Source organism: Pithys albifrons, chromosome Z (genome assembly GCF_047495875.1).
Source record: "Pithys albifrons albifrons isolate INPA30051 chromosome Z, PitAlb_v1, whole genome shotgun sequence".
Classification (NCBI taxonomy): Eukaryota; Metazoa; Chordata; class Aves; order Passeriformes; family Thamnophilidae; genus Pithys; species Pithys albifrons.
The window spans coordinates 1,641,042-1,668,177 of NC_092497.1; the positions used below are offsets into that span (position 1 = coordinate 1,641,042).

At 42.7% G+C, this 27,136-nt stretch overlaps 1 protein-coding gene across 2 annotated transcripts in view; it reads left to right on the forward strand.

Annotated features, from left to right (window-relative positions):
• Nucleotides 1-27,136, forward strand: part of DYM (dymeclin) — a 236,759-nt gene that overhangs the window by 83,196 nt on the left and 126,427 nt on the right. For both annotated transcript variants that reach the window (XM_071580989.1, XM_071580988.1), the window contains exons 9-11: nt 13,158-13,340; nt 18,505-18,683; nt 25,004-25,129. In XM_071580989.1, coding sequence (XP_071437090.1) covers nt 13,158-13,340; nt 18,505-18,683; nt 25,004-25,129 — 488 coding nt within the window. The remainder of the gene's footprint in view (nt 1-13,157; nt 13,341-18,504; nt 18,684-25,003; nt 25,130-27,136) is intronic.

A 27,136-nucleotide genomic window follows, 5' to 3' on the forward strand; every position in this document is an offset into this window, starting at 1 on the left:
GGTACTGATGCCTCAAGATAAGCTTATATAGCACTTTCTGTACTGAAATCCAGTTTTCAATGGCTCATTTTTTTTTTCAAACTTCAGTTGTTTGTGATGAAACTTTTCATGCTGAGTATCTTCCTTAGGCACTTTTTTTCTGATTTTTTTTTCTTCTTTTTGGCACTGCTTTAATTGAAAACAGTTCTTCTGCTTCTGAGAATGAGGTTAGGGAAAAATGTTACTTAACCAATGCCGAATTCTTACATCTGTTTTATTGAGGAGTTTTAGAGCCTTCATGCCTTGGAACAGGCTCTTGAGATTTTGGGAGGGGGGCTTAGGGGAGTGAAGCTGTGGATAGAGATGTGCCATTTACAATCCCTCTTAAAGTTTACTGAATCTGGCCAAGTTACAAGGTCCCAAAACTTGCCGTTCACATACATTGAGCAGAAACTTGCTGAAAAACTGGCAGCAAAATTGTCTGAATTTTGAGATTTCATGAAGTGTGTTCCACAGAGTGTCGTGCCAGTGAGGCTCAGGGCTCAGCACCCCTCCTGAAGTCCATGAGCCTTTTCCAGCATCCAGGGGTGACTTTCCCCTCTATTGCTTCATCCAGTTGTTGGTGGATCACGTTTCAAGCAAGGGAATTAACACTCAGGGATTTCCTCTTCCTTGGTGCAGCAAGTAGTGTTCAGGAAGAGGTTTAGATGCTGCTTGACAAAATGTTGCCACTTAGAGGGAGAACAGGGGTGGGATGGACTGGGGTGGATTAAACCACAACATGCCCATTGCACTGGGGAGAGGTGGAGCACTCCAAGGAGCGTGAGCAAATCTTCTCAGGATATGGGTGGCAGCCAGAGCACTCCCAAACTCTGTAACTCCAAGTTTACCAGCTGTAGTTACATTAGTTCCATGTAGTTGTTTTTAAATGCTGTCCTGAAGGCTCTGATGGAGAAGCTGTTTGGAAGTGCTGAAGGTGGCAGTGCTCAGGTGCTTCACAAGTTTGGAGGAGTGAAGGTGAGGCCTGGGAGGGAAGCAGCAGGGCTGTGCTGACTTTGCTGTGCTGGCTATTCCTTCTTAGTTTTGTGGGGGATCTTTGTCTGCCACACGGGGAACAGGATGGAGAAAGGAGCCAGCAGGCATTTATTTGGCTGAATCCCAGGATCATTGAGTTTGGAAAAGCCCTCCCAGCCCATGGAGCCCACCCTGTGCCCAATGCCCACCTTGAGCACTGCCATGACCAGTCCTTCCTTGGGCACCTCCAGGGATGGGGGGTTCCAAACCTCCCTGGGCAGTCCATTTCAAACCAATCTATTTCAGTAGAAGGAAGAGAATTAAAAGGCTTGGAAGGTGCTGAGTTTTAGCTGCTGAGACATAATTCAGGAATGGGATGGAGGGGATAATGAAAGCTGCATCCAGGAGTAGAGTTTCATCCTGGCAGGGCTGGGTGCAGCAGTTCTGCTCATCAGTTTTGTTGGAATTCAGACAGCAATTTCACCCCTTATCTCATCCTGCTCCATTGGAGTTGCTCAACTCTTGCCTGATGAAACACAGAGAAGAGCTGGGTTTTGCCATGGTAAAGCTGATCTTTGTTGTTTCCCGAATACTGGACATCAGAGAATCACAGAATGGTTTGGTTGGAAAGGACTTTAAAGCTCAACTCATTCCACTCCCCTGCCATGGACAGGGACACCTCCCACTAGCCCAGGTTGCTCCAAGCCCTGTCCAGCCTGGCCTTGGTCACTTCCAGGGATGGGACAGCCACAGCTTCTCTGGGCAACTTGGCCTGATCACCCTCACAGGGAAGAACTCCTTTCCAGTATGCCATTTGGCACTGGGAAGCCATTGCCCCTTGTCTTGTCCCTCTATCCCCTGTCCCCAGTCCCTCTCCAGCTCTTCTGGAGCCCCTTTAGGCACTGGGTGGGACTCTCAGGTGTCCCTGGAGCCTTCTCTTCTCCAAACTGAACAGGCTGAACACCCTGAGCTCTCCCAGCGTGGCTGCACAGGAGACTTGTACTAAGTCTGGATTTGACCCCACGAATGGTGGTGGCAAGAATGATTTCTGAAGTCCACCAGCAAGAGATATATCTTGTCATGGAACTGGGATAAGCCTTGTCACGATATTTGCCATGGAAATTGATCTGTGTACATTTAACAAGGGAACAGCAAGATGAAAATTATCCTGTGGTTTAGGCAGTTGAGTCCAGAAAAACATTAAGTCTCCCTTGCCTCTTTACATTTTTATTATATTTTTCTTTTTAGGCTGTTAGGCAGAATTCTTTAGAGGGAGACTTTCCCAGAAGCCACTCACTCATGTTCCTCATGTTCCCGTGTCTCAAGAAGTGGGTTCATTTTGAATTGAGTGCCTGGCGTCACAACAAGCCAACAGGAGCAGTGTGCTAAACTCACTAACTGATATAAAATTCTAACTGCTCTGGAAAAGTCATTTGTTGGATCCCTTGATCTGTCTAGCAATGTTATGGGTCACTTCTGTCAGTGGATGTCTGGATTTCTTCTTCCCCCTTTCCCCCTCCTCCTCTGTGAGGGGATGAAGTTCTTCTGAGAGTCCTGCATCTAAAACATTAGTTAATATCAATACCCTGATTAACACTATTTAAAAATTATACTGCCAGGATGTTGGGGTTTTTTTAACATGTTTCCTTGTTTGTTTCTGTCTTGCATTTTGTCCGATTGAGTTGACAAAAAATGTTACTGAAAATCCCAGTATTGGTTGGATTATACACATTCACTGTGTTCCTTCCCACTCTGACAACAGTGAAGGATTGGGATGATGCCCTGGGCAAAAGCCAGAGGAGTTTTCTACTAAAACAACAAATAAATAAATAAATAAACCAAGCCAACCCAAAAGCTCCCAAAACCTAACTGCCCCTCCCCAAAATCCCACCAAAAAGAAGCCCCAAAATCCCACCATCCAACCATTCCTTTTTAATGTTTCACTGTGTGAACTTGCTGTTGACGTGAGGTTTGCTGTTCCAAGGTTGAAAGATGATTGAGTCAGACAGTTCCTCTAAAATGCAATCCAACACTGGGTGGATTTGCAGTTTTTCCCACATTTCTCATTCGTTTTCCTCTCTCTCACCCTCTTCGAGCTTGCATTTAGTTTCCCAGGTTTCAAGTAGTCATAATACCGTGATACAGGGCTCTTGTATAATACCATAAACCCTTTATTTGTTTTTTCTTGGTATTGTGGTCACATTTGCAGCTTCAGTTCTACTGGACAGTCTTCAAATGTGCAGCAGGAATTTTGTTCCATCTCAGAAATTGTTTCACTTGTGTCCAAAGGAGCTGAAATAGGTGTTGCCAGGAATGGAGCTAATAAAAATGTGAAGATTCCTTCTTTAAGATGTTCCCTTCCTACAGTTTTTAAAATACATGTCTAAAAGTGAATTAATGCTTTTTAGAATTACTTGCAGCCTTATTTGGTGACTTGATAGCCTTTTGATTCAGGAATGTCATACGTAACTTGCCTTACTTAATTCTTCAAAGTGTCTGGGTATTGTCTACTACTCATATTCCAATTACAGATAATAAAAATGTCATCGGGGGTTCCAGCTAACAAAGTTGTTCCATGCTTCAGCATCTCTGTGCAAGTCAGAGAAGCAGACTCCATCTGCATATATTAAATTTATCATAGACTCATAGAATTGTTAAGGTTGGAAAATATCTCTTAGGTTATCAATTCCAACCATAAATAATATATATAATTATGTGCAATATCATTTCAGTGAGTTTACAGTTGTTGACTTTGTTTTTAGATGTTTCTGTAGTTTTTCAGATTAAATACTTTTTGGGGATGTGTTTATACATTTCTGATACAGGTCTGGTGTCAAAAGCTTTGATGGGGATACAAATCTGCAGCTGAGCTTCATGGTCTTGGTGGTTGTCTCCCTGTTTGAAGTTCAAAACCAGAAAAAGAGTTTTAATGGCATAGATGGGGTGTCTGTCCCTGAGGAAAGCCTGTTTCATTTATATGTAACAGTGGAGATCCCCTGAGATCTAGTGATAAAAAAGAATATGCATAGTTTAAAATGAAATAAACACTGATTTCACAGTGGAAAGAGGAGTATCCTTGTTTATTATGGTGAATCTCTGCAGTTTAGTGTTTGTAATCTTTTTCAGTTCCATGACATTTGAAAGGTCGTGCAAAGTATTGGAGCTGGGATTAATTGCAGGAAGCAAAGTGGAAAAGACTTTCAAAGAAAAGAAAGAAAAATCTGTGTATGTAATTTGGCTGGGCAACAAAGGAGACCTGACTGTGCCTTTTATTTAAAGGCTGTAAACACTGAACTGGGGAAGAAATGTTTTATGGTATTACACAGAACTACTTACAGGAATAAGTAGATGAAGCTGAACAAAGTAATGCTTAGGCTGAATATTAGGAAAAATTCTTAACATTGAGGTTTATTAGATTATGGAACACTCTTCCCAAAGGATGTGGTTCAAACTCCATTACTAGTCCCTTAAAATTAGACTGGATAGAATAACAAACTGTGCTGGAGGGAACACTGTTGCATGGGTAGGGGATGGACACAGTTACCTAATACATCTTTACATTTCACTTGCTTCCATGATTCATTTCCTGAAAAACTGCTCCCAGAATGTGTTAATGACATCACAGCCCCAACTCCTCAGAGCTCCTACAGCTTTGGAGGTTTTCTTGGAGATTTCCTGGGCTGCCTTTTCCCCAGTGGCTCCTCCATCCCAGCCATGCCCTGCAGCATCCCTGTCCTGCTGCATCGCTGGGAGCAGTGCCTGGGGTGTGCTGGGAATTGTGGACACTCAGACATGAATTGGGCAGGCAGGGAATTGGCTCCACAGAAACAACCACCCTCTGCTGTTCTTGGCAGGTGGGGCAAAACACTGGTCGCCTTTACAATAGTGTTATTAGGTGTGAAAAACCTCAAACAATTAAGTCATACTCAGTCATGTATTTCAATGAGCCAGTTGAAATATATATGAAATCTAGAGCAGTCTTTCTGTTTCACTGATTTGATGAGAATAACTTGGGTTTTAGAACATATTCTGTAATTTTTTTTTAATGTTTAAAGAAGTAATCTGAAATTGTCACAGCATTTCGGTCACCTTGCTGTAGTATTTAGGAATTAAATGCTGAAAATAAAGCAGCTGGAATAGAGGAAACAACCTGAAATGTAACAAAGCATGTGAAATAAGGCCCGTGGCAATCCACTGTGTAAATGTTGAGATGTGTGATTTGACCTTGCACTAAGGACTAAATGATAGTTTGGTAGGATGTGCTGGGTTAAAGGTAAACTGGCAGGAGAAAACAAACTCAACACAAAAGAAATTATAAGTCAGAGCTACAATTTAATAACAATATTACAATAAATGCAATGGCACAAAGAGAAATTGGGTTTAACCCCCAACCCCAGCAGTGTAACCCAGCCCCCTGGGGCACAAACACAGGGGGGTTTGGTGGCCCCTGTGCTGAGCCCGACGTGGTTCCGCCGAGTCCAAAGGAAAAGGAAGGGACAAACCTGTTGGTGCAGATGATGGCACAGTCTGGTGGAGAGTGGGGGGCTCCTCCTGTCCAGGTTCTGCTCCTCCTCTGGATCCAATGAGTGGTTCCCTGAGGTCCCCAAAGCCCCAGATTCCATCCCCTCAGGTTTGGGTGGGAGCACCCAGTGCCTCCCCCAGGGCAGGGAGTTCCACCCTGGGGGATCTGACTCTGGCAGTCAGGGAAGATTTTGGAATGGTTGGTGGCCCCTGAGCAGAGCTGAGCCCTCAGGTGGGTGTGGAGGTGCCCAGGAGTCCCTGGAGGGGAGTTGTCCCAGCTCCTCTGCCAGGCTTCTTTCCCAGCCAGCTCCCAGCCTGAGGGCTCAGCTGTGCCCTGGGCAGCTGCTGCCAATGGGCCATTGGGAACAGTTGTGGGCAATGAATGGAGGGTTTAGAATGCACAGCTTTGGTCACCCCCACACAGGGATAAACTGGTCCCACCTGCTGAACTGGGACATAGGTTTTTAAGCCTGGATGTGGAGTTCCAAGTGGTGGATCTGGTAAACATCATGTACCATTCCCATATTCCAAAGAAGTAGAGTCAAGATGCACTGGTGTGTAGCTGTTGTCTCAAAATGCTTTTGATTGCAGTCTCTCCCACGTGTGAAATCCTGCTGCAGTGTGCTGATGACTGAGAGAGCAGCTACCCTACCAGTATTTAAAATAAGAATTTATTTTGCTAGACTATGTGTCACCCAGAAACTATTCATTTATAGTTGTTTGTAAAACTTCTTTCCTTCTGTGTCTCAAACTCGCTTGGGTTAATTCTGTAAGTCCAATACCAGACAGTGGAAAGCATGACAAATTCTGCTGAAAATTTAAAATTGTTACTTCTGTGATTTGTATTACCATGCCAGGTATAACGTTGCAAAAATTTGCAATTCATGAGGTCTTGTGTCAGGTTGAAAAGTTACTGCAATTAAAAAGAAACTGCAAACAAAAAGTTACTGCAGTATTTAGGACAGCCATTTTTTGTATTTCTGAATCTTGTAATTTCCCTACCTGAAATATTTGTGCTGTCATCAGATGCACTTCAGTCATAGGTTGTAGTTTGTGTGTTTATGCTCCAGATGAGTTTAATGTTGCTTGAAGATGGAATATTTAACATGCAGGTTCATAAAACACATAAAAATTGTTCTGTATTTCCTATAATTCAGCTTTGCTCGTTTCTTGCCGAGATGAATCCTCCCAAACCTGCAGTGAGACTTTCCTAAAATTAACATAAGCAAGTATACCCAGTGCTCCTCACAATTTGCAGTTTTGAGTTGCTTAACTAAAGATCTGAGAGGCTGAGGATGTGCTTGTGGAGTACAAAATGCCCTTGGTAGAGAAGCTGCCTCACTGATCCCCGTTCATCATTCCATGGACCACTTTTTCCTCTCCCATTCATTATCACATAACATCCCCGTGGCAACTTGAGAAATTGCTTACATGGAAAAGTAACCGTAGGAAAGTATTCATGTATTTTTAGCTTTCTTCTAACACAATGTAGCAGCTGGAAACGAGGACAAGAGCCAGCACAACGTGATCTGCCAACTCTCCACGGGCCACCAGAAAGTGCTCATCAGACCACAGTGTGAGAACCATTGAATTGACTTAAGAAATGTGACACACATAATAAGCATTAAGTAAAAAAACAACCCCTCGAGTTCCCAAAGCTGCTGCTTGAATGTAATAAGAATTAAATAGTAATTGTAATGGTTTTTAATAATACGTTAGTCACTGGGTTTGCTGGAGGAAGTGCATGATGGTATCAATTAGATGCAATGAAAATCACTTTTGCTCATTATCTGTATTTACTGATGCCTTAGATTTTGTTGCAGCATTGGACAGTCTTCTGGATGCTGAAAGTTTCAGAATTAGGAAAGCAGAGTGTGGAGCTGGGACTTGATTTGGACAGATTATTAACATTCCTAAACAGTTATATCTGTTGTGGTTTTATTCTTTGTGATATTTAACACTTTTTTCAGCAAAAAAAAAGTGGCCTCTTCTATTTGTTTCTTTCCATTTTTGCAGGACTGTCGTTTTGGAAATGTTAAAATGGCAGGGGGAGATCAAGAAGATCCTTTGAAGATCTTCATGTCTACTAAAACTCTTATTTCCTCCTTTTCAGTCTTGAAAGCAGCCTGAGGCTGCACCTCAACCTGGTGCCCTCTGAAAAATGATTTCAAAAGCAATAAAACTCATTGGGAAAATGCTAATGATGTTTGAGAGATTCAGGCTGTGTGATGGGGGAATGAAGGAGGGATCTGTTCTGTTACCAAGCTGCACTGGGGAGAGATGTGAGCACAGTCAAAAAGGCTTTGCTGGTATTAATTGAAATGTAATGCCTATATTTAAACTTAATGAAAGGTAAGCTAATTCAAAGGAAAGCTTGAGGTTCACTTATTACTGTGATTGCATTTTGCAGCTGCTATTAAATTGGGAAAAAAAATCCTCATTTCATGGAAAGATACTTGGAAATAAGTAACACCAATTTCCTCAGTGTTAATTTAATGCTCTGGTCAGGGGGAGAGCTCAGAGACTTTGTCTTCTAAGCCTTTATACTGAAGGTTGGAAGGTGAACAACATGTGTTTGTGGAAGAATTGCAACCAGTCCAGTAACTACCCCAAGAGAGCTCACAAATCAATTATACCTCACACTCAGTTGTTATATTAACTTAAAATAATGGTAAGGACTGCTAGATGTTGTTGACTATAAACTGCAATACTTTATATAATGAGTTTTTAAAGTACCCTCTGGATTCCTACCTGTCTATTGGTTTTAAAATGTTTTCACAAAACTCTTAAAATTCTGCTTAGTCACATGAAACTATAAATAAATCCATTTGAACTTTTCTCCAAGTAGGTACAAACATGAACCTTATTTGTATCTCGTTGTGTAACAGAGACCAGGCATTGGGCTGAGATTTCTGCAGAATTGTTTTTGCTTCAAATAACAGTCAGGTGAAAGAAAGTTCTATTTTGATGAATGTGTCATAACTTCGTTTTGCCATTGAGTGTTGTTTCACAGGCTGTCAAACTACATTAGAATCCTGGGTTTGTTTTCAGGGCTGTGTTTCCAGCCATCTTACAGAAGACCTCAGCCCCTATTGCAGTAAAACATACCTTGCTCCTCAGAGCTTCATTTCTTGCTCTATCTTACTTAGAGTTGTATGAATGGGGAAAAAAATCTGTGATGGATTGAATGTAAAAAAATCTAGTTTGGTGGAAGAGAGGGACAAAAATGTATCTGCTTATTTGATTTTGAAGGTAAAAGTGGTTGGTTCTATATCAAATTATCTGCGTATTTGCCATAAATAATTGGAAGGGTTTTGTTTTTCTCTAATTGACTAAAGTTCTAGCAATGTGGTTCCACTTGGAACTGAGTCAAGAAATAAAGTTATATTGGTGAATCCCAGAGTGGTTCAGGGTGGCAGTGACCACAGTGGGTTACCTGATCCCACTGCCCTGCTCCAGCAGGGCCATCCCAGAGCACACAGCATGGGATTGTGTCCAGAGGGCTCTGGGATATCCCCAGGGAGGAGACTCCACACCCTCTCTGGTCTCTGCTCAGAGCTCAGTCACTGCACAGCAAAGAAATTCTTCCTCCTGTACAGGTGGAACTTCCTGGGTATCAGTTCCTGCCCATCCCTCTTGTCCCATGGCAAGGACCCCCCAGCAGAGCCTGGTCCGTGCTCTGCTCCCTCCCTTTAGATATTTACTCACATTAATGGGGTCCCCTCTCAGGGGCTGCTCTGAACAGCCCCAGCTCCCTCAGCCTTTCCTGCTCACAGAGATGGTCCAGTCCCTTCAACATCTCCAGTCCTTTCATCACCTCCAGTCCCTCTATCATCTCCAATTCCTCTGTCATCTCCAGTCCCTCCATTATCTTCAGCCCCTCCATCATCTCCAGTGTCACCATCACCTCCAATCCCTCCATCATCTCCAGTCCCTCTATCATGTCCAGTCCCTTCAGCATCTCCAGTCCCTCCACCATCTCTGCAGCCTCTGCTGGACCTGCTCCAGGAGCTCCATGTTTCTCCTTTCTTGAGGAGCCCAGAACTGGACACAGTCAGGAACCCTGGACACATATTAGAGAAATGCAATTAAAAGTATTTTGCAGGCAACAGTAAATTGTAGAGATAAAATAAGTTGTCCAAAGATATGTAAATGTTTGTCCTGGTTTCAGCTCAGGGAGTTACAGTGTGTGTGTTTTGGATAATGCTGATAACACCTTGATGCTTTATTGTCTTGATTGTGAGAGAAAGGACACCCTGGCACAGGTTGGGCAGAGAAGCTGTGGCTCCCTCATCCCTGGAAGTGTCCAGGGCCAGGCTGGACAAGGCTTGGAGCAACCTGGGATAGTGGAAGGTGCCCAGGCAGGGGGACAGGATGAGATGAGCTTGAAGGTCTGTTTGAACCCAAACAACACTGCTCTGCCAGGGAGTGGCTGGAGGACACAGGAAGGGGACACAGCCAGGACAGTGGGTGAGCAACTGCATCACTTCTTTTCTATGTTCTGTTATTATTATCATCATCATCATCACCACCATCGTCATCACTTTCCCTTCATTCTCTGTCCTTGTGTACTGTCTTCATCTCAATTTAGGAGTTTTTCAGTTCTTTTTTTCCACTTCTCCATCCGACCAGGGAGCAAATGATTGGCCATGTGATGTTAAACCACAACAACACTGAAGAGACTGTTTTAGGGTTGGATTATTAACTTCATCAGGCTTATAATTAGGACCAGAAAGGTAGCATTTGGTAGTGCAGAGGCTTTTCAAGAGTTTATAAATCTTCAGAAGCACTTTGGCTCACAATGCTATTTCAGGTAATCCACCCCTCCCTCCTTCTCACAGGTCAGTGGTTTAGTTTTGAGAACCTTATCCTCCTCTGGCCACCTCCCAGAGATCTGAAAAGCTTTAAGAAAACTGCAGGAATTTGCATTTCCTTTGGGATATACTCAAAAATGACAAGAGAATAAGGGTAAATTAAATTTAAAGTGAGAATTCACTGTGAAAGAAATCCACAGAAGAAAAGGTAATATTGAAGTCTAGGCAGATTTCTCTTCATGCTTGTAATAATGCCAGGCAGCACTAGAACTGTCACAGCCACCTATGGCTATCCTGTTGGTTTAAACAGAATTTTTCATGGAATCATAGAATCCCAGAGTGGTCTGGCTTGGAAGGGACCTCACAGATCATCTCATTCCACCCCCTGCCAGGGGCAGAGGCACCTCCCACTAGACCAGGTTGCTCCAAGCCCCATCCATCCTCCCACTAGACCAGGTTGCTCCAACCCCCATCCATCCTCCCACTAGACCAGGTTGCTCCAAGCCCCATCAATCCTGGCCTTCATCCCTTTAAAATGTGCCATTTTCTTCCTTTTATTCTGGGTTGGGGGTGTTTTTTATGATCTGAAGAAGCAGAATCTGAAATGTGATTCTGGCTGCACTGTCTCATGTATATTCTTCCTATTAACTCCTATTAATTCTCCTGTTAACTTTATTTATGAGCAAATATAGTGAGGAGAGGCCCTAAGGGGTGGCAGAATAAGTTACTGTGTTTTGCATGTTAAAGAAGTTAAATACACCTTTGTAATTTTGAAATATGCAAAATATAAAGTTTATTTTAGCAAAGTGGTATTTCAAGTATTGTGAACATATTACATAGAACTAGAAACACTGGCTGTGTCCTCCTGGGCTGTTTATCTGTTTAGCACTTTATTCTTGTGTTTATGATCAGAAACATTGTTTGCCTTAGAAATGTCTCTTGGGTACATTGGATGCCACAACAAATATTTAGCACTGAATGTGACATTGCACTTTGGAACTGAAAGGGGTTTTATGAACCTCTTATGGGGCTGCTTTTCTGAAGGACTTGCCAACACGAGAGAGGACTTCAGGAGGTCACTTGGGTCATATATTAATGTGCAGGTTTCTCTCAGGCCTCATTCTCCCTGGCTGAAAATTCAGATTAATGGACAGTATTTTGGCCACATCCCTCTTCTCCCAGCTGTTGGGGAAAGGTGTAGTAGTGGTGCCAGCCACAGAAGGGTGGGGTGGTGGAAAATAAAAAATGAGAGCTATGCTAAAGTTTAAGAAAGGAAATCTGCCAAATTCGAATTCATTTAACATGTGATTAATGTATGGCAAGTTTAGGTTGTACAGTCATTTCTTTGCACGTTACCTCTCTGGATAACTCATGTGAGTTTAAAAACTAACTTCATGGTCAGCATAATTCATTCTGATTTAAGGACAGTGGGTCAAAACCGTTGTGATAAAGGGTTATTAATGTGACATGAAATTTTTGCTAAGCAGGCTGTAATTATAGTGCTTTTTATTATAAGAACTCTCTCAATCTGCTTAACACTGAATGGCATTAGTTCTCTTGCCCTTGACACAGCAGTAATTGCCCTGCAGTTGTGCTGATGAGGGAGCACTGGTTTATTACATAATCTGAGTATATACTTATATTTGAAGAAAAACACTCTTTGGATGGCTTGAAATTTTGTAGGGCTAAGAGTACATGAAATTCTTTTAATTGCTTATACTACACTTAATGTTTTGCATTCACGTGGCTTACAGGATTTTGTTATTTGCACCTTGAATGTCTCAGACTCGAAGATTGAAAACTAAACTTCCATAATTTTTCTGTCTTCTTCAAGAAGGTGTGTTGTAATTAATTTTTAATTTGGGCATTAATTGAAAGAGGAAATAGGATTTTTGTTTTTAAGTTGAGGTGGATTTTTTTTCCCTGTATAACTCAAGGCTGTGACCTATTAAGTGAATTATTTGATGAAATGCTTAGTCTTTGCCTTAAAATTTCAAGATACACTAAAAAAAAACCTGCTAGGCAGGCATTTGGAGATGAATGTGATACACTATGATGGATAGGGACAGCTTCTTATTCCTCTGGGAATGTATCAGATGTGATAAACATAGAGGTTTTGTCCTTTTTCCTGATTTGTCCCCCAGTAATGCTGAGTTTGCAGCATCTCTATTTCAGTTTTGCTGCTTTTCTTATTTTTTTTTTTGCAGTGATATAATAAAGTCCCATGAGCAGTGTCAAGGAAATAAGGACAAATGGACTTGTTGGAGGGGGATGAAGGGAGTCCCCTGATCCTCCCTTGATGGTCCTTCTCCTCTTATGGATGCTGGTCAGCTTGGTTCACCAACACTGCTGTGATTAGGAAGAGGAATTTCAAATGCACTTGGTATTGGAGGTTTTTAATGCCATAATTACAAGAATGACTCTGTGTTTGAGGCTCAAACATCAAAGTTGGAGCGGTTGGAGAGTTCTGACGAGCAGCACTCAGGACTTTATACTGGTTTTATACATTATGCCTTAATGCTGGAGCTGCACATGGACCATGTAGAGTCACACAATGGTTTGGGTTGAAAGGAACCTTAAAGCTCATCCAGTCCCACCCCCTGCCATGGGCAGGGACACCTTCCACTATCCCAGGTTGCTCCAAGCCTTGTCCAGCCTGGCCTTGAACACTCCAGGGATGGGACAGCCACAGCTTCTCTGCCCAACCTGTGCCAGGGCCTCTCCACCCTCCCAGCCAGGAGTTTCTCCCTAACAACTGATGTAACCCTGCCCTCCAGAGGAGCTGTGTTTGTTGAGATACTGACATGCTGCTCTGTGCTTTCTCCCCAGCTGGCCTGTGGACAGTGTTCACGCTCGGCGGCGTGGGCAGTAAGGCATCCCCACAGCTGGAGCAGTGCTCCCCTCTCGCCAACCAGAGCCTGCTGCTGCTGCTGGTCTTGGCCAACCTGACTGATGCCCCAGACACGCCCAACCCCTACAGACAAGCTATTATGTCCTTCAAAAACACACAAGGTTTGTATTCCTTCTAAGCGTGAGTCTCTGAGAGTGAATTTTAAGCTGCTATGATGGCTTAGAAGTTCTCTTTCCAAAATTTGTTGTTCTTCCAGCAAGCCTGTTCAGCCTCACTTTTACAGCAACTGTAGAACCCATCCTGTTACAAAGCCCATGGAATATCAGTAATATTACCTTTTCTTCTGTGAGTTTTGAGGTGAAGTTCCTCAGCTGCTGGAACTTAATAGTAGAGAGGAAGGATGCTTTGACCCTCAGACTTGTGAAATGTTGGAATGCTTTGTAATTGTGGACCTGTGCACACTGTCAACTTGCACAAAGCCAGTGAAAGGTAAAATCCCATGGCTCAGACTTGGAGATTTAAGTCCATAAAACATAAATGGGATGTGCTGGAGTCCCCATCCCTGGAAGGATTTAAAATCCATGTGGATTAGCCATGTGGACTACCATTGGTTGGATTAGATGATGTTGAAGGATTCTTCCAACCTTCATGATTTTGTGACTCTGTAATTTCTTAAAATACAAATAAAACTGACCTATAAGTAGGTAGCTTATCCAAGAGTCAGCAGGAGTCTCCTGAAACTTTACTGAGGTATCCTATTTAGCTGGAGTTGTGTTCCTTAGAGCAAAGATAAGCAACTGAATTGCTCCTTGGATGGACTTGATGAGGGTATTCTTCTATTGCAAATGTGAGGGAAAAGTATAATTTTAGTAAGATTAATTTATTGTAATAAAATTAATATAAGCACTTTCATGAGTTTTGTATGTATGGAAGGTTTCAGAGTTGTTCCAGTGCTTGCCTGGTTTTTGAGAAGGCTGTTGCAGTCTCTGTATCAGGTAACTGCATGTGCTGTGCTGCACTGACTCACATTGGGTCTTGTTTGGGACACAGTGGTTCCCTAACACAGCCTGGACTATCTGGGGAGCTCAGTGAGCAGCTGTGCTGCTTTTCATAGGATCACAGAATCATTTAGGCTGGAAAAACCCTCCAAGCTCATGGAGTCCAACTGTTCTCCAGCACTGCCAAGCCCACCACTAACCCATGTCCCCAGTGCCACAAGGCTTTTAAATCCCTCCAGGGATGGGGACTCCAGCACTTCCCATATATGTTTTGTGGTCCTAAATCTCCAAGTCTGAGCCATGGGGTTTTACCTTTCACTGGCTTTGTGCAAGTTGACAGTGTGCAAAGAGTTCAGGAGTTGTGTGACAACCTGTGAAGCCACAACAACCCCTCTGAGTTACTCACTTTCATGCAGTATTTGTGTTCCTTTAACCATTAAGTATTTAGAAGGTTGAGCTCTAAATTAATTACCTTTACCTGGGAAATTTTGTTAGATCGTGAGGATGGAGGTTTGTTCTTATTAGAAGAATTCTGAATCCTAACATGCTCCTTGGATTTATTGTATACCATTTACAGGTGGTTGAGATGAAACTGTTGATAAAGTTTTTGTTTTGCTCTATTTTTCAAACTGCAAATCTCCCATTAATGTTTTATTTTGGTTGACTTTGATTCAATTCACTGGGAGCCAGTAATATAATTTGTTGAGAAGCATTATACATATATCATTATAAAATTTTAAAAGAACTTTTTCTATGTTAAAAGTGGCATGAGAAGCTGCATTTCCTCTAGATATGTATGGTTATAGAATGACTTATTGTTTCCCAGAAACTTGTTTCCGCTTGTTATCATCATAACTGAGCTTAAATTTGATTCCTGTAAACATTCTGAGGGGTTGGTAAGAGGAAAGATGAAAAAATAGACTGGTTGCTGTCACAATGATATATAGCATGTGACTATAAAAAGAAAACTGGCTTTTTTGCTGAAGTAATTTTTATCATTTAATTACAACAACACTAGTAGAATTCAGGATAAATTTCTTTATTCCACATAGACTGGAATAGCTTTATTTTTTGTTGGTGAGTTTAATGTTTTGTAGAATAATGTTATATTCTGTAGAATAATACAGGATGTGCTGCTGTTGCTGGTAAGTTTCTTTAATGCTGTTTGAATTTTTATTACTCGCAGTGATATGCTATAAATCTAAGTGGCACAGTTTAAACATCCACAGAAGTGGAGCTGGAAAGTCAAATGGCACTTCTAATCATAGAATAGGATCATAGAATCAGCTGGGTTAGAAGAAACCTCTGAGATCACCAAGTCCAACCCTTGATCCAAACCCACTTTTGTTACCAGATCATGGCACCGAGTGCCACATCCAGTCTAATCTTAAAAACCTCCAGGGATGGGGAGTCCACCCCCTCTCTGGGCAGGCCATTCCAATGCCTGAGCACTCTCTCTGCAAAGAATTTCTTTCTGATATTCAACCGAAACCTCCACTGGCAGAGCTTTAGCCCATGCCCTCTTGTCCTATTGTTGGTTGCCTGAGAGAATCAGAGAATCATAGAATCGACTGGGTTGGAAAAGACCTCCGAGATCATCAAGTCCAACCCTTGGTACAACTCCAGTCCCTTTACCAGATCATGGCACTCAGTGCCATGTCCAGTCTCAGTTTCAAAACCTCCAGGGATGGGGAATCCACCCCCTCTCTGGGCAGCCCATTCCAATACCTGAGCACTCTCTCTGCAAGGAAGTTTTTTCTGCTCTCCAACTTGAATTTCCCTGGCAGAGCTTGAGCCCATCGTGCCCCCTTGTCCTATTGCTGAGTGCCTGGGAGAAGAGACCAACCCCCAGCTGGCCAGAACTTCCCTTCAGGCAGTTCCAGACAGTGCTGAGGTCACCTCTGAGCCTCCTCTTCTCCAGGCTAAACACCCCCAGCTCCCTCAGCCTCTCCCCACAGCACTTGTGCTCCAGTCCCTTCTCCAGCCTCGTTCCTCTTTGGACCAATCCCCACCTGGCTACAGTGAACTGTGGCATCAAGGATTGAGTCATTCTGATTTTGCTGTCCATGTCCAAACCTTCCCTGCTGGAGAGGAATTCCTGCCTGAAGCAGGGAATTTTAGACCAGTTGATGCCCAGCTGTGGGCAGCAGTTCAGCAGGGTCAGGTCGGGGTGTGTGCTGTGGCTGCAGGCACGTTGTTCTGGGGCAGGCAGGGCTCCCATCTCTGCGGGGCTGTGTCTCATCTGCGTGTGTGCCGCAGCCCTTCCCGGCTCCCACAGGCAGCAGCAAGGTTTGCTCCAGGCTCCTGCTGACTCCAGCTCAATGGCTGGACCTGTCACCCCATGCCCAGGCCAAGGGAAGTGGTGGCTCCCCGGCACGTCGTCTCCACCGGGCCCCCAGAAAGCCGAGGGGAGCCAGGGCTCCTGGGGGCCTCCCACAGGTCTTCCAAGCACTTTCTCCTTCCAAAGAGGGTGGAAATGCTGTTCATAATAAGTGACGACTATCACATTCTTCTGTGCTGAAAGCTGTTTAGAAACTTTGCCAAGAATACAGGCTAAAAATCACAGAACTACAGTGTGGTTTGGGTTGGAAGGGACTTCAAGGATCACCTAGTTCCAAACCCTTGCCATGGACAGGGACACCTTCCACTATCCCATATTGCTTCAAGCCCTGTCCAGCCTGGCCTTGGACACTTGGGAATGAGGCAGCCACAGCTTCACTGGGTAGCCTGTGCCAGGGCTTCACCACCCTCAGTGTAAACAATTTCTTTCTAATCCATCATCTAAATGTCTCCTCTTTCAATTTAAAACCATTTCCCCTTGTGCTGTTACTATTTGCCCATGTAAAAAGTTAGTCTCCATCTTTCTTAAAAGCCCCTTTTAACTCCTGGCCTTTTCTCTTTCCACAGGGAATTCCTAGACCGTAGAGATCTGTGCAGATGTTTACCAGTTTTAACTGAAACTAGTAAAGGTTCTGTGAGCAGAAATCTGTTCTGTTTTAGCTTCCAGCTCTGGCACAAGGTGTATTGTGAATATGAACAAACTGCTGTTACACTGAGAGATGTCAGATGGTATGACGTGGTGTTTTGCACCACTTAACCCATGAAACTCCCCACCACACACATAGAATCAATTGTGTTGGAAAAGACCTCCAAAATCATCAAGTCCAACCCTTGGTCCAACTCCAGTCCCTTTACCAGATCATGGCACTCAGTGCCACAGCCAATCTCAGTTTCAAAACCTCCAGGGATGGGGAATCCACCCCCTCTCTGGGCAGCCCATTCCAATCCCTGAGCACTCTCTCTGCAAAGAATTTCCTCCTGATCTCCAACTTCAATTTCCCCTGGCAGAGCTTGAGCCCTTCGTGCCCCCTTGTCCTATTGCTGAGTGCCTGGGAGAAGAGACCAACCCCCAGCTGGCCAGAACTTCCCTTCAGGCAGTTCCAGACAGTGCTGAGGTCACCTCTGAGCCTCCTCTTCTCCAGGCTAAACACCCCCAGCTCCCTCAGCCTCTCCCCACAGCACTTGTGCTCCAGTCCCTTCTCCAGCCTCGTTGCTCTTCTCTGGCCCCGCTCCAGCCCCTCAATCTCTTGCCTGACCTGAGGGGCCCAGAACTGAACACAACACTCAAGGTGTGTCCTCCCCAAGGCAGAGTCCAGGGGAAGGGTCACTGCCCTGGACCTGCTGGCCACGCTAGTTTGGATCCAGGCCAGGATCCCATTGGCCTTTTTGGCCACCTGGGCACACTGTTGGCTCCTGTTGAGCTTCCTGTCCCTCAGTCCCCCCAGGTCCCTCTGCCTGGCTGCTCTCCAGCCACATGGGAACACCCATGTTTCACTGAGATACCACGATAGCCTTGCCCTAGGCAGATGTGCCCTTCATGCCAAGGTCAGGGTGAATGGGGGAGATACTCCACCTTCATGCCAAGGAACTAAACCTGGAAGTTTGGGTTGTGGGGTTTGGAAACATATGAATTATGAACATACTGGTTCCAGAGAACAAACTCTAGCTATTCCACTTGCAGAAGCTCCTGGGATCACATCCCTTCTTAGCAATGAAAGCCATTTGGACAAACAGAAAAAAGATAAGTGTTCTGTGCAGGAACAGGGGACTAACTGGAAGGACAACCTCACCTTTTTGGCACAGCTCAAGCTCCATGAGACCTTCTTAGTGTGTATGACCATTGGTGGTAGGAACCATGAATGATTTTTATTTCCTCCTCACTGCTGTGTCTGTATAAAATATTTCACCCAGAGATTTTTATGAAGTTAACAGGTAGCTGAATGATAAATGTATTTGTTAAGGATTTTCTATTGTTTCTTTATTTCAGATAACACTGCTTTTTCTTCATCAAATCCACACGCTTTCCAGATTAACTTTAACAGTTTGTACACAGCTTTGTGTGAGCAGCAGAAGTCTGATCAGGCCACTCTCCTTCTGTACATGCTCCTGCACCAGAACAGCAACGTGAGGACGTACGTGTTGGCACGCACAGACATAGAAAATCTGGTAAGTCTCACTCTGTCTGCCTTATTCCCATCACTAGGGATTGGTTCTGTAAGTTTGGGTGTCACCAGCTGCCAGTGGTCCCTGTTCTGTGGTGGGGACAGCAGGTCCTGCTTCACTTTTTCACTCATTATTTAAACATTTTATCTCACCGATTCATTTTTGTTGTATCATCTCAGGAGTGTGATGTTAAACATGTCACTGCAGTGAAGGGTGGTACTGATACAACTTCAAGGCTGTCTTGGATTCCCTCTTTTCTCTGTGCCATTTTCGTGATCCAGGTCAAACCTGCTCAATTCTGATCATGGTGTAAAAAAAAATGGTGGTAGATATAATCCTATTCATTATCTCTTTTAGATATTCAGGCCAAAGAGTTGCTAATCATCCTATTCATTATTTTATCTCTTTTAGATATTCAGGCCAAAGAGTTGCATGAGCTTACTGTGTGCATTCAGGAATAATAGTTAACAAAATGAGCTGTAACTTGACTAACATGCCAAATGTCTTACAGGGTTGACCTGAGACTGAAACTCCTGGTGGAGCAGCTCACAGATTTTATAGAAATACAGCTGTAGTGAGTTTTTAGCCACTTAAATAGGATTGTGGTTAATGGGCAATATAACAGACACCTGGTATGGTTTTTGTAGGTTATAAATTAGCTGGTGCTCCCCACTTTAGTCATGTCACAAACCACTTTAACAAATCTTACTTATTAAAAAGCATTCCTTTAATAAGATAATGGCTGTCTAGGGGGATTGGTAACGGAATAGAGAACCCTTTCCATTTTAATATTTGAAATCTTGCCAGGTAATTAGATGCCTTGCCTGTTTGATGGCAGATATGGAGTGAGTTTGGTTCCAATCCAAGTTCCAGCAGATGTATTGCTAAAACTGGAGTTGATAGATGCCACTGTTGGCAAACTGGGGGGAGGTGGTTGGTTTGGATTGATTTGAGACTGAACTCCTGTGTCATCTGCTGCAGGTTGTCTTGGCAAGGGCTGAGTCATTTTGCATGAATTCTGTGAACAAATGGTCATGTATAATTTTTGGAGCCATTACTGTGTGATATGAGAATTTTAAGAACTGCTAACCTTAAAAATTTGCTGTATCATTAGAATCATGGAATAGAATCCCAAAGTGGTTCAGGTTGGAAGAGGCCATAGAGCTCATCTTGTTCCAACCCCCTGCCATGGGCAGGGACACCTTTCCCCTACACCAGGTTGCTTTAGGGAAGTAAAGGTTAGGTGTGTGCATTGTTTTACAATCATGATATCTGATATACATTAAAACTTTCAGAAAAACCATGAGGTGCATATGTTGAAACAACAGGGTCAGGCACTCTGATGCTCTGCAATGTGGGGTAATTTCATGTATTATCACCTAAAAAAACCTATAAATCAGAAAATCCCAAAATTCATCATCAGCATTTAACACTTTGTGGAAAAACCTGAGAAAATTCAGAAAAGCATCACTGAAGAGCCAAGTTTTTTTTTGGGGGGTTTGGGTTTTTTTCAATACCAACATTTAAACTGTCTGCTCTTATTTTGCTCTTCATGCATACTGTTTCTTTTTTGTGATCTCCACTGACATCTTTGTGCAATCCTCTTGGTTTTATTGGGCCAGTAGTTAAGAATGATGAGCAACCAACTGTGAAGAGCACTTTTAATTGCTCAAGTAATGCAGGCTGGACCAGACCCAAAAGGGATTGAGGAGAAGGGGGGTTATTGGACAAAGAAATCATGTTCTCCTATTTAAAACCCTGCAGTGAAGAAACCTAATTCAGTCTTGGGATTGTAAATGAGAAGAAGAGACTTGAACATTGGAGCTGGTTATTGCTTTCCTCCATGGCAAGAGTGGTGCTAACAAACTGTGTTTTCTTTTGGTGATGTACTGCCATACTTCATAAAAAAGTTACAGGCTATTGAAAAATGGAGACAGTGTAGAGTGAGTTTTATTTTTTTTCCCCTTAAAATTAGAGGTAAAGCTGTGAGAGGCTTAGAAAGCAAACTTAGTAGTTCAGAAAAGAGCTTGAGAAGCATCAAGATGTGTATGTGCCTTCACTGCACTCAGTGCATCCCATTTGATGTGTTTTCTTCTATTTTAATTCTTCTCCCTCTCCGTGCCCAGGAAGCAGAAGATGCTCTGTGATATTTCCTAAGGAAATTTGAAATGTGTCTTTGCTCTTTCGTAGCATCAGAGTAATTTGTAAACTGATTCAGTTTGTTTTTCTTAGCTGTTACAGTAGATATTATTTCAGCTCACTTCCTCATCTGTATAGGAATCTCCCTCTGTCAGTTATGGGCAAATGCCTTCACCTTCCATTTGGTTTTATCAGTAGTAAATCAACTCTTTTGCTCTTATAATAAATCTTCTTGGCAGAATGAATAGAGTAATTGTGTGTCTTACAAAACTTATGTCACTATGTATAATTTTGTAGAATAACTGGGTTAAATGGCTGATGCTGTCAGGGATGTGCACATCTGGGATCTGGCAAGGATCCTCCAGGAAGTTGGGTACAGTTGAAATAGGGGACAGTTAGAATATATTTGGTAGGCAGAGCATCGTGGTCTGTGGACAGGACAATGTTAGGCCTTTTTCTGTTTGAAGGAGCAATTAAACACCAATATTGCAAGTAAAAATACCAGTGAGATTTTTGCTTATAAAAATGAGCTATTCAATGTGTTTGCTTTGGCTGCTGGGTTGAGATTTTGTTGCTGCTCGACACGACTGGACTGAAGTATAAGATGTATAAGATGATGTATTTATATCAACTGATGCTACAGCAATATTTTTTCCTGTGGTATAAATTTGCCTTAAGCAGGTGACTGCTTGTATTCTGTTGATTTCTAAAGACAAGCTATTTTAAAACTTTTTGTTGGGGAAACCAACCCTGGACTGAATATTGCACCTGCAATTTTCAGTTTCTGTTTTTACTTGCCACTTGTCTTGGGGTTTAAAAGCAACTTTTTAGTGGTGGTTGTGTGTTGGCAGTTAAAAGCATTCTCCTGGTGGGAGAGTGTTGGTGGTAGTGGTAGTGACTGTCAGGGCAAGCAGTGCAAACAGAAGTGATTGTTGTCCTGTCAGTATGTCAGCCATTGCATGAGAACATAAATATAAAATTTTAATATATGTACATGGTATAAAAGTGTAGAAATGCATTTTGGTTAAAATTCTAGATAAATTTTAATATAATTATCATACTACCTGAGATGATTCTTCTCTTTTGGAGGCATCTGTCCTGTCTTGAATCCTCCTGAGATCCCCCAGGCATCTCCTGCAGTTTTCAACTTTTTCTTTAGACACCTGAGATCCCAGGGAGGAGCCCTGCACGTCCTCATGGAAGATACCTGAGATTTTTTTGCTCTTTCAGTAGTAGCTCTCTCTGCTGAGATTCACTTGAGACTCCTCCCAGACATCTCCCAAGGTCCTTTAAATTGTTCTGGTGCCCTGAGATCCCAGGTAGTGCCCCCAGACTTCCCCAGGGAAGCTACCTGACATGATTTTTCTCTTTTGGAGAAAACTGTCTCCTCCAGATTGCAGCTGGCATCTTCCAGAGTCTTTTCACCTTTCTGTTTTAATATAGTTAGAATTTAGTTGAATCTTGTATCCTAACTTTTTTATTTGAGTGGTGGCTTGTCAAACAACTTTTATTCTAAGAACAGTAATACCTGTGCTGGTGGTGTGTGCACCTCACAACCACTGTAAAGGAGAAAGTGCTGGAGGGAGGAAGGGCTCTAGAAACTGTTCCGTGTGAATTGATTCCGTTTTCATGTGGAAATCACAGAATCATAGAATGGATTGGGTGGGAAAAGACCTCCGAGATCATCAAGTCCAACCCTTGATCCAACCCCACTGTGATCACCAGATCATGGCACTCAGTGCCACAGCCAAGCTCAGTTGAAAAACCTCCAGGGATGGGGAATCCACCCCCTCTCTGGGCAGTTCATTCCAATGCCTGAGCACTCTCTCCGCAAAGAATTTTTTTCTGATATCCAACTTCAATTTCCCCTGGCAGAGCTTGAGCCCATCGTGCCCCCTTGTCCTATTGCTGAGTGCCTGGGAGAAGAGACCAACCCCCACCTGGCCAGAACTTCCCTTCAGGCAGTTCCAGACAGTGCTGAGGTCACCTCTGAGCCTCCTCTTCTCCAGGCTAAACACCCCCAAGCTCCCTCAGCCTCTCCCCATAGGGCTTATGCTCCATAATGGCAGGTAAGAGGGAGTTAATTTGCCATTTGCCTCCCTGAGCTTTGTCTGGTGTGGAGAGAAAACTGAGAGAGATGTGGAAAGGGAATTGTGGCCATGGGAGTGGAGGTGGGAAGAGGTTTTTAAAGAACAGTGGGTTGTTTGGGGCAGGAGGACTGATTGCTGTGATTTAGAAAGCCAGACCACTCTTCAGTAGGTATGAAGTTTTAGTAAGACTTTGGCATGTTGGCTCATCATGAAATGTCTCTGATGTCTTATTATCAAAGGTATCCCTTTTAAGTGTAGGACTTGGAGCTCTTGAGGGACAAGGGGGATTTTTTCAGCTGCAGTTTGAACTAATAATAATGTGCATAGAAAGAGCAGATATTCTGGGCTGTTCTCAAGGAATATATTTTGCCAGCATGCTTTGTGTGGTATTTAACACTAACCAGAGTGGATCACAGTTACCTTTAAATGTCTCTGCCAAGCCAAGCCATTCGATGATTCTCTTTGGAATCTGTCTCAAATCTAAGAAGTTGTTCCACTGGTTGCCTTCAGCAAAGCTTTTGTTGTTCCTCCTTGAAAGTCCAGTTGTAAATGCAATTATTTTTGGGTTTATATTGCTCCCAGCTCTATGGAGCTTATTATCATAACTCTTGGACTTGGAAATGTCTTAGAGCTTGTGCAGTCAAAGCTACATGCAAGTGTTGGAGGTGGAAATAATTTGAACAATGGACTAAAGCAGTGATGTTTTTCTCCCTTTTCCCCCATCCAAGGAGAAGGACTAATATTTTCTGGCCATACATCAGTTACACATTCTAGGGGAAAACCTGGTCTTTATTCAAGATTGATATGTACAAAACACAAAGATGTTGACTCTAGTTTGTGCTGAAGGGAGAGGTTTGAGAAGGATCCTTTAAAATAGCAAAGGAAGGATGTTTGCAATGTGTAAATATTTAATGTAATGTTTTTATTTTAATATTTATTTAATAGTTATAAAAATATTATTGTAAATATATTGTCCCTCAGCTTCTGTTGTGGTTCTTGTCTTGACCCTGAGCAAAGCATCTGTCAGAAGGTTTTGTGGCCTGCAGCATTCAGATCAATCTCATTGCATTTTAATAGAAGCTGTTTTAGTATGTTCCAGCTGTTTTGAGGATGGTTGATTGTAAGAGAACATTTTGGTACCTTCAGAGGCTTGTGAAGCACTCGGTGTCCTGGCTGCTCACCAGAATAGGTTTCACATGATTCATGCTGCTGCACTTGGCCTGTTTTGAAAAACAGCTAGTCTTTAGGTGTCTGGAAGCTTCTTGGAACTGAGTTTCCTCCAGTTCCTTTTTCCAGGGTATTTTGTGATTTAGGGTTATTTCTGCAGCCCGGGGAAGCCACGTTGTACTGAGCCAGTGGAAAGCTAATTTTCAGTTGGTAGAGAGACAACGTTTGCATCTGGATTAACTTTAGACTAGCACTCAGGTATGCTTGCTGTTGCAATGAAATCTCTTTCTCATTATTATTGCAAGACTTTGGCTTAAGCTGTTCATCCTGGTGGAAATGTTGCAAGACCTTGGGCTGAACTCTCATCATAATGTCAGTTCTCTTTGGCTGCATATTATCTAAAATTGGAAAAACAGGCCTTTTCTAGTCGTAACCCAACCCAAACTGGTTCTTTTCTGGGATCATCCTTGCACACCAAAATGGGATTTGACTTTCAAGTCTCAAAATGCCTCTGAGCACCTCAGCTCCAATTTGCATGACCAGATTTGATGAGGAAAGTCCTTCAGACCAGATGTGTGGTAGCACAGGTGGTTAGAAACAATTCTTTTCCTGCTTGAACTAGTGAAAATCTTGTTTAACAATTTGATTTTCCCCACAGTGTAGAGAGGAGAACTGAAGCGTTCGGGGCCTATGGTAGGTCTGGCTGGGAATCTCATTAATTGGGGGTTGAGATTCCCTGTCTGACCACACAAAAGCATTTGTTCAGACTCTTTTTCAGAGACAAAAATCACTGCTTAGGGGTGGTTGTTTGAAGAGGGAGGAATTGGTTTGATATGGAGAAGGGCATGGGAGCTTTAGAGCCTCCTCTGTTTGTTGTCTGAGGTATTTGAAGAATAAACTAATACACAGAGTTTTCTTTCCCCAAAGGTTCTGCCAATTCTTGAAATTCTGTACCACGTTGAGGAGAGGAACTCACACCATGTGTACATGGCTCTCATCATTCTGCTGATCCTCACGGAGGACGATGGTTTCAACCGATCCATTCATGAAGTGGTGAGTTGTGGTTTTGGTGGATAATCCTTCAGCTCTGAAAATTACTTCAGTGTTTACTTTTATGAAGATACATCAGCAGATTTGTTTCCTCGGTGGAGGCTCATCCAAATTTGATGGCATATACATATTTCTTCTGCAAGGAAGAATAACATGAAGAGTAATTTCAAAACTTTTCTGAATGAAATGAACAAATGCTCTCTCCTGTAGAGGAAATGCTGCATATACCTCTTTTTCTGTCTTTTTTGGTGTTCCTGTTACAAATTAATGTGGTCATAGCCAGGCAAACTGTCTCAAAGATGCTGAATGTTTGCTGTGGATGTGGAGGGCCTGGAAGAGAGGCAAAAACCAGGAAACATTTTTTATTTCTCATGAAAAACTTTATTTAACCGGTTTGATGCAGCTGAGAGGAGCTTTTAGTTGGAGTTGTATTTTCCAGGCTGAGTATTACTTCCTTACTTGGCATTTCTTTTTGTGTCATTCTGCTGGATTCATTTCTATTTTATGTTGTCCATTTAACAGAATCCAAATTTTGACTAACTTTGATGAACCTTGACCATCTGTGCTGGACAATACCTTGGGCAATTATGTTCTGGTTTCCCAGCTTCTAAAGCTGTGATAATGCATGAGATATCTGCACTGATATGATTTGGGTTTTAGACTAGGACACAAAAACTCTCTCTTGGGGTTATATGAAATTACTGAAATGCAAAAAGATCTGGAAGTAGTTTCAAGGTTTCTAAACAGAACTCTTCTCCCAGGTAAATTTCCAGCCTGTTTTGGAAGGAATTGACACTTTTAATTGGTGCCAAGTGATAGTATTTATTCTCTGGAATATCAGGTTAGTTATTATAGGTCTGAGTGTAGAAAGCAAGAAGAGATTATTTATATAAGAAGAGATTATTTGTATATTTATATACAATTTCCTGGGAATACCTTTTAGGAAGCAGCTTTTGGGAGGAGCAGATATAGTCACCAGGCAGATGACTGGAATATTTTCCTGAAGCATTTTTTCTTCTGCCTCCAACTTCATGTGCCTTGAAGCTGTAAATGGGTAGAGGTGTGTACATGTGATGTGTGGTTTTGGGTTCCATGTCTCTAAGTCATGTAACCTCTCCCATAAATTGAGCTCGTTGAGGGTTAGATGCAGCAGACAAAGTTTCATTGCTCCCTCAGTCTCTTCCCCCATCATTCTTCATTCCTTTTAAAGGCTTTACACACAGTCTTTTAATAAATTCCTTACTGGATGAGTAAAAGTGGAAGATTTCAGTAAAATTTCTTAATGAGGATCCAGCTATGAAATGAAAATATAAATCAAGTTTTCTTGTCTGGTTTATTCCTGCCTTTCAGCTATCCCTGCCAGCAGAGTTGTAGCATTTGCTGTGCAATGTGGTTATTGGTTTACTACTTCCATCTTAATAAAAACACCAAACCACACCTTGTTCCTTTTACCCTGCACTGATTTTTTTTTTTCAGTCATGCCTTTACTTCTTCCATTTTCTTCTCAATTTATCTTTGGTTCTACTTCAGATTTTCACTCACTGCTTCTTTCTTTTCCTCTGTGGTTGTGTTTTCCCACTCCATAGTGCCTGGTGAGAAGCAGCCATTCATTAACAGAGTGTGGGCAGAGTTTTGCTGGATCAGCTTTTAGGGGAGTAGTGACAGGTGTCTGTGAGGTTCCTGAGCCTGCAGGACTCTCTGTGTCAGCTTCTCCCATCAGCCCTGCTGCAGACAAAGCTGTGAAAATGCAAACTTTTGCCCTCAAAAGCCAATGCAGTGCTGTGGCACTGCAGAGAACAGATGTAGAAAAACCTAAATCCTCCTCCTGTCCTCTCCTGTCACTTGTAATTCTTTTTCTTACCCTTTTCTCCATTCTCAGGTGGATGGGACACCTTGGATGCCACAAAGAGAGCAAATTTAGAGGCAAAGCAGCCTTGCTGTGCTTTTCATATTGAATTTGAAGGCTTTTTGTTGCCCCATGCTCTTAGTCTGGCTGTGGCATGGATGGAC